The sequence below is a fragment of the Mustelus asterias genome, unplaced genomic scaffold (assembly GCF_964213995.1).
Source record: "Mustelus asterias unplaced genomic scaffold, sMusAst1.hap1.1 HAP1_SCAFFOLD_85, whole genome shotgun sequence".
In the NCBI taxonomy this organism is placed as follows: Eukaryota; Metazoa; Chordata; class Chondrichthyes; order Carcharhiniformes; family Triakidae; genus Mustelus; species Mustelus asterias.
The window spans coordinates 401089-409377 of NW_027590139.1; the positions used below are offsets into that span (position 1 = coordinate 401089).

An 8289-nucleotide genomic window follows, 5' to 3' on the forward strand; every position below is an offset into this window, starting at 1 on the left:
CCTGCTGAAACACCAGCAAGTTCACACTACTGAGAGACCATTTAAATGTCCAGACTGTGGGAAGAGCTATAAAAGTTCTGGGGAACTGATGCGCCATCAACGTGTTCACACTGATGAGAGACCGTTCAGGTGTTCTCACTGTGAGACTGGGTTCAAGACATCATCTGCCCTCACTTCACACCAGCGCACCCACACTGAGGAGAGACCGTTTAAATGCCCAGACTGTGGGAAATGCTATAAAAGTTCAGGGGAACTGGTACGTCATCAACGTGTTCACACTGGGGAGAGACCTTTTAAATGCCCAGACTGTAGGAAACGTTTTAAAAGTTCCAGTAATCTGGTGTCCCATCAACGCATTCACACTCGGGAGAGACCGTTCAGGTGCTCTGACTGTGGGACTAGGTTCAGAGAATTATCTCATCTCACTGTGCACCGGCGCACTCACACTGGGGAGAGGCCATTCACCTGCTCTCTGTGTGGGAAGGGATTTGCTTCTTCATCCAATCTGCTGACACACCAGCGAGTTCATAAATGACGACAGTGATTGGATTTTGCCATTATTTACATCCAGAAATGAAGCATGTTGATTGGGCTCTGTTTCTGCTGATGTTCATAAACTCCATCTCAGCTGAGTTAATATTCCAGATAAATGTTAAATCAATCAGATTTGTGTTGAATCCTTTTAATATCTCGAACATAGGTCAATTCCTACTGAAGGTCTCTCCCTCACCCTTGTCTCCTCTATCCTCACCTCCAGCAACAAGCGAGGAGTTCATGGAGCTTCTTTGTCATTAAGCTTGAGACAATCTGATCAGCTGTTTCTGCTGCTTCCCTCCCTTCTACAAGGCCACCGGGCCAAACTGTCTTTACCGTGGTCAATCCACCCGACCTGCTCATCTTTGGACTGTGGGAAACCGGAGCACCCGAAGGAAACCCACGCAGACATGGGAGAATGGACAAATTCGACAAAGACAGTCCCCTGAGGTCGGAATTGAACCCTGGTCGCTGGTGCTGTGAGGCAGCAGTGCTAGCCACTGTGCCACCGTGCTGCCTACCTCATCTACTGACACCTCAATGAGTTCATGTGTCTTCAGGAGCTGCATTCTGCAGTTATTGCTGCTGTTAATCACATTCAAGACAAAATGTGTGGGATATTCCTGAGGTGTGTAAGAAATGTATCCCAACCACTCTCTTCCATGGTTCAGAACTCCTCAACACGGGCGACACTGTGGCACAGTGGTTGGAATGCTGCCTCACAGCGCCAGGGACCTGGGTTCAATTTCCAGCTTGGGTCACTGTCTGTGTGGAGTTTGCACATTATCCCCGTGTCTACGTGGGTTTCCTCCGGGTGCTCCGGTTTCCTCCCACAGTCCAAAGATGTGAGGGTTAGGTGAATTGGCCATGCTAAATTGCCCCTTAGTGTCGGGGCACTAGCTAAGATAAATTCATGGCGTTATGGGGATAGGGCCTGGGTGGGATTGTGGTCAGTGCAGATTCGATGGACCGAATGGCCTCCTTCTGCATTGTAGTATTCTAAGACATGGAACAAAGATTCCTTTACAACTGTGTTTAGAGTTGTGAAGAACAGCGGTGAATGCTGGCAGTGTGCTGTTAAATCAAAGATTGGTTTAAATCTGGGATCTGTTCCTGAAAAAGCAGGTTTAAATTTGCAGACTGAAAATGACTGGTCAACATTTTGTGAAGATTATTTTTAATTCATTGCTTGTGGCCTATCCCTAACTGCCCTTGAACTGAGCAGCTTGCTTGCTGGACCATTCCAGAGTCAACCACATCGTGTGGACCTGGAGTCACATGAAAGACTTACAGATGCTGCCAGACCTGCTGAGATTTTCCAGCATCCTCTGGTCTTATCCTGGAGTCGTATAAATTCCTTCCCTAAAGGGCATCAGTGATCATCGGTGAACCAAATGGGTTTGAACAGCAATGGGTTCATGGTCATCGCTAGACCTTTAATTACAGACTTTTATTGACTTCAGATTTCACCATTTGCTGTGGTGTGATTGGAAGCTGGCTCCCCAGAGCATTACCCTCGGACTCTGGGCTCCCAGCCCAGTGACAATACCACCACACCATCAGATTGAGAGCATTTGTGTGACAGTCCTGAGTCTACAACTTTCAGACCGGTGTTAATATGTTTAAAATAAACCGTTTTAAAATAAATCAATTCAAGTCTACATTACATACTAGTTGAAGGAATTCACAGGAGCCTGGGAAAGTTATACAACAGACATGAGGAGCTGCAGTGTGTTTGCAGGAATGCCCTGTTTTATTGATGTGTGTGTTCTGACACCAGGATAGCTAAAAATACACAAACCTAGAACATTCCCTGACTCCATTCCCAACAGTTTCTCTGGGATTACTCCTTCTGTTCAGTGAGTTCAGGGGAATGCTCACAGAGGGAATGGAGCAGGGAGCGAGGATCCCTGGGATGATGTTCAGTGAGTTCAGGGGGATGGAGTCAGAGGGAATGGAGCAGGGAGTGAGGATCCCTGGGGGGATGGAGTCAGGGGGATGGAGCAGGGAGAGAGGGTCCCTGGGATGATGTTCAGGGGGATGGAGCAGGGAGGGAGGATCCCTGGGGTGATGCTCAGTGAGTTCAGGGGGATGGAGTCAGAGGGAATGGAGCAGTGAGAGAGGATCCCTGGGGTGATGCTCAGTGAGTTCAGGGGGATGGAGTCAGAGGGAATGGAGCCTATTGGGAACAATGAGTAATTGTAAAAGGAGTCAGAGTGTGAATTGGTACAAAGAGTAAAGCTTGAAGCAGAGAGTCAGTGTGTGTTCACCAGAAAGTGGAGCGTGTGCATGTCTCACAGACAGCGGGGAGAGATGAATGAGGATGAAGACCTTGCCAGCTTTGACAAAGGGTCATCTGGACTCGAAACGTCAGCTCTTTTCTCCCCTCACAGATGCTGCCAGACCTGCTGAGATTTTCCAGCATTTTCTCTTTTGGTTTCAGATTCCAGCATCTGCAATAATTTGCTTTTATGTATGAAGACAGCTGGGAGAGGTGTTAAAAGTGTCCATGAAGTGATCAGAATATGTGAATGGCAGAACAGTGGTACAGATGTTTAAGGCAGTTGTCCTGAATGTGGGTGGGTGGGGGGAGGGGGAGTGGTTAGGGGGTGGACAAGGCAGAAACAGTTGCCCTGAACGGGGGGTGGGGGTGGACAAGGCAGAAAGCAAGAATGGAGAACTGGAAACAAGGAAGTGAGAAAGAAGGATGATAAAATGGATGAATAAGACAAAAAGAAGAATCAGAATTAAATGAAATAAATGGAAATGGAGTGTAGGTGAAGGAGAGAGTTCACGCTGTGAATGTTGAATTCAATGTTCAGTCCTGTAAATGTTCAGGCTGTAAAGTGTCCAATTGGAAGATGAGGTGCTGCTCCACCAGTTTGCATTAGGGTTCACTAGAACATTGCAAGGACCGACATGTGGACAGGAGAATAGAGTGGTGTATTGAACTGACAGGAAGGTCTGGGTTTTGCTTGTGGATGGTGTTCAGCAAAACAGTCACCCAGTCTGCATTTGGTCTCTCCAGTGTGGAGTCGACCACATTGGGAGCAGCGAATGCAATAGACCAGATTGAAGGAGATGTCTGAAACGCTGCTTCACCTGAAATGGTGTTTGGGACCTGGGACAGTGAGCAGGGAGGAGGTAAAAGGGTAGGTGTTGCACCTTCAACCATTGCATGGGAAGGCTCCATGGACAGGGGGTGAGATGGTGGGTGTGATGGAGGAATGGACCAGGGTGTCCCAGAGAGAACGGTCCTTGTGAGTTCTTGCTGAGGAGGGCGGAGGTGGCGGGGGGGGGGGGGGGGGGGGGGGGGGTGGTGGTGGGGGGGGGGGGGGGTGGGGGGGGGGAGAAGGGGTGAGGGGAAGGTGTGATGAGTAGTGGCATCATGCTGGAGTTGGCAGAAATGGCAGAGGATGATCCTTTGAATGCGGAGGCTGGTGGGGTGAAAAGTGAGGACATGGGGAAGCCTATTCTGGTTCTGGGAGGGAGAGGAGGGGGTGACAGCAGTGGCTGGGGAATGGGTCGGTCATGGTCAAGTGTACTGTCAACCACAGTAGGTGAAAAACCACAATTGGCGAAAGAAAGACATGGGCAACACTATTTTGGAAAATGGCATTATCAGGACAGATGTGGCGGAGGTGAAGGAACTGAGAGAATGAGATGGAGTCCTTTCAGGATATGGGGTGTGAAGAACTGTAGTCAAGGTAGTTGTAGGTGTCGGTGTGCTTGTAATAGATACCAGTGATATTATCACCAGAAATTGACACAGTAAAGAGTCTCAGAACACCAGGTTAAAGTCCAACAGGTTTATTTGGTATCACGAGCTTTCGGGGCACTGCTCCTTCATCAGGTGAGTCACTCAGACCTTAACCTGGTGTTGTGAGACTTCTTACTGTACCTACGCCAGTCCAACGCCGGCATCTCCACATCATGACTACCAGAAATGGAGTCAGAAATGTCAAGGAGGGGGAAGAGAAGTCTCAGAGATGGACCATGTGAAGGTCCATCTCTGACAATTCACGAGCATGAACTCTCCCCTCCACCTTCACCCATTTCACCAATTTCCATTTATTTTAAAAGCAAAATATTGTTGATGCTGTAATCTGAAACAAAAACAGAAAATGCTGGAAAATCTCAGCAGATCTGACAGAATCTGTGGGGAGAGAATAGAGCCAATCTTTCAAGTCGAGATGACCCTTCGTCAGAGCTCTGTCACATCTGAAGTGACATGGGCTCTTAGTCTCGCCATGAAAACCAGCAGCAACAGAGCAAAATTGAACATTGCAGACAGGTCGATTGTAGGCCTGGCGCTGTTGGCAGTTTTTGTAATGTTGTGATTATCCCATTTGCCTAACACACGAAGGTTCAAAACTGGGCAGAAACATGAATGAAACTTTACCATTTAGGGTGAGGGAAATCTGCATGATTTCAGTTATTTGCTGAACATTATCCAAATCTCGATGTTACAGACATATTGGCCAGTATTTTACAGCATCGCTCTGGCGAGGCTCATAAAATCCCACCCGAGGCCAACGGTAAAATTCCAGCTATTATCTTTGCTCTGACCTCGGTACAAATGCTTTCAGGAAAATCATGAATGCGATATTTTAAAACGCAACAAGGAAAGAAATGTTTGCCTTTTGACACCGTGCACATATTAGCAATTTGTTCAGTCCACAACAGAATTTGTAGGTGTAGACTAACATAGTTAATTACCACCTGAAACATGTCTAATAGTATTGCGTGCTCATAAAGACAGACTCAAAGGTGATACTGTAACTGAACTAGAGGAAATGACGCACATTGCGCAGAACAATCTTTTTTTAAAAATCGGTCTTCACAATAGAGAAATAGGAAAAACACTCGTCAGATGAGGAAATCGAGAATCAGTGCGGATCTGCTGGACTCTTCTGTAGACAAATGGGATTTAAGTGCCAGAATGTTTCACACCCAGAATAAAGAGGGATCAAGTATAACTAACTGATTATTTCTAACTCTCTTCCCATTAAAGATATTTGATTTTGTTTATAGACTGACCGTGGTCAATCTCAAATAAGCACCATGGGATGTGTGTTACCCAGTGACTCCATCTGTTTTGTTCGTCAGTCACATTTGCAATTCAATGTGATATAGTGCAGAGATATGCAATTCAGAATGAGGACATCTGTGTTCAATAAATGTATTGATATTAAATGTTGAATAACGAAACAAATACCGAGTAATATAGACTGAGAATGATGAATTTGGCACAGTGGTTAGCACTGCTGCTTCATGGTGTCAAGGACCCAGGTTTGATTCCAGCCTTGGGAAGGAAATCTGTGTGGTGTCTGCGCATTGTCCCCATCTCTGTGTAGGTTTCCTAAAATGTGCAGGTTAGGTGGATTGGCCATGCTGAATTGCCCCTTGGTGTCATGGGATTAGCAGTGCAAATATATAGGGTTATGGGGATAGGATCTGCTTGGGATTGTTGCGTGCAGACTCGATGGGCTGAATGGCCTCTTTCTGCACTTTAGAGATTCTATAATTGAGCAGAAATCATTGCTCCCTAAGACATTTGCTAGATGGGCACTTTTAAATTTTGAAGTTCAATATAAGGTGAGACATCAGGTTGAAAGTAACAGTTGTCTTCTTGTATTAAGTGGCATGGGCTCTCAGTCTAACCATTGGAACCTGCAGTAACATAGCAGAGTTGAACATTGCCGACAGGCCGATTGGCTGCCCTGTGCTGTCAACAGCTTCTGTAGTGTAGTGGTTATCACGTTTACCTAACATGTGAAAGGTCCCCTCCAAAACCAGGCTGAAACTGGTTTCAGGGCGGCACGGTAGCACAGTGGTTAGCACTGCTGCTTCACAGCTCCAGGGTCCCGGGTTCGATTCCAGGCTCGGGTCACTGTCTGTGTGGAGTTTGCACATTCTCCTCATGTCTGCGTGGGTTTCCTCGGGTGCTCCAGTTTCCTCCCACAGTCCAAAGATGTGTGGATTAGGTTGATTGGCCAGGTTAAAAAAATTGCCCCTTAGATGTGTAGGTTAGAGGGGTTAGCGGGTAAAATATGTGGGGGTAGGGCCTGGGTGGGATTGTGGTCGGTGCAGACTCGATGGGCCGAATGGCCTCCTTCTGCACTGTAGGGTTTCTATGATTTCTTTAAAACTTGAATGGCAATGTTTCCCGTTCAGTTTGAAGGACGTTTGCAGAATTTCTTGCTGAATTCTATGTGAATCTGGTATCTTATAGGGTTATTTATTCGCTGGCTCTCTTGGCTATATTCTCTCTCCACAGATGCTGTCACACCTGCTGGGATTTTCCAGCATTTCCTGTTTTTGTTTCAGATTCCAGCATCCGCAGTTTTTTGCTTTTATTTATTCACTCTGACTTGGGCCTCAAAATTCATTCAGGACGAAATACTGAATTCTCATGTGAAGAAAAGGATGGCGTATGGGAGGAAACTGGAGCACCCAGAGGAAACCCACACAGAACGTGCAAACACCGCACAGACAGTGACGCAAGGATGGGAATCGATCCCAGGTTGTTGACGCTGTGAGGCAGCAATGCCAACGACTGTGCCACACTGACTTTAACCTGGTGTTGTGAGACTTCTTACCACACTGAAGGATCAGCCTGGTGGTAGCTTTACTCATGATATCCAGTTGCATTAGAGACAGAATAGAAAGGAAATAAAATTAAAATACTGCGGATGTTGGAATTGTGAAATTTAAACTGAAAATGCTGGACTGGCAGCATCTGTGGAGAAACCTATTACAATAGATATTTATGATTTTGATTGCTGATTGAGGAGGCAAGGTCCTTTAGGTTTTATTGACGTTTTATACTGTGTTACACGTTTTTTGAGGCGAAAAAAGCGATGTAAATATCTCTAAGGTTAAGTGATGTCCATCTTTGTGCGGGGCAGACGTGCTCCGTTTGGACAGAAGGTGAAGTGTCGGAGCTGATGCGCCCCTAACAAAGATGGCTGCGATGTGGGGGCGGGGGCAATGGGCGGAGGAGGTTGGGACCGCACATGCGCATTGCTGCGGTTGTGGTTTGTTGACGGAAGCGCGCGGCTTCTTCTTCGGATCGGAATCAGATTTTAAAGGAGGAACGTTTAACTGTCGCTGGCGTTGCCATGGCGGCAGGGGCGGGGCTTGCCAACCGCGCGCGCTGGCACAAGTGGACCCTCGAGCTTAACCTGAGCGGCAGCAGCAGCTGCGGAGGCCGCGCGGGGAGCCGGGGGCTCGAGTAGGCGGCAAGCCGGGTCAGCCCGCCTCTCCCGAGGGGACGCCACCGCACACTGACCCGGGGATGTGGCACCAACCCAAAACTTCCCAACCCCGGGTTTTTCACGCGTCTTTTACCCCTCACCGAGCCCCTCAGCACAAAGCAAGCCCCTTCAAATCCCCCAGAAACCACTCAGACCCCACTTGGCATATTTTCCCCAGGTCATGACCCTGAGATGCCCTTTTGGTTTCAGCCCCTCCACCTGATCAGGTGCCAACTGCGGTGGTGGTTGGAGGAACGATTGCTCGTTTCCAGGGCCGGGTGCTGAACTGGATCTCTCTCAATGTCCCACAGTGTTTGTTTTCAAGATACAATTTGGTATATTAGGTGATTTGTCACTTTGTCCCTCAATGGAGGGTAAGTGGATTGGCACCCTGATTATCAATTGACACTAATCCACTTCTGCAGCCCTCCATTCCCGTGGCAGTTCAGTGGACACAATGGCAATGTGTGTCTGAGGTTTGCCCAAGCTTTAGTTC

General features: G+C 47.6%; 1 protein-coding gene across 1 annotated transcript in view; it reads left to right on the top strand.

Annotated features, from left to right (window-relative positions):
• Positions 1–535, top strand: part of LOC144483983 (uncharacterized) — a 196264-nt gene extending 195729 nt beyond the window's left edge. Inside the window, 1 exon segment of the mRNA XM_078202559.1 lies at positions 244–535. Within this exon segment, the coding sequence (XP_078058685.1) occupies positions 244–535 (292 nt within the window).
• Positions 536–8289: the final 7754 nt, after the last annotated feature.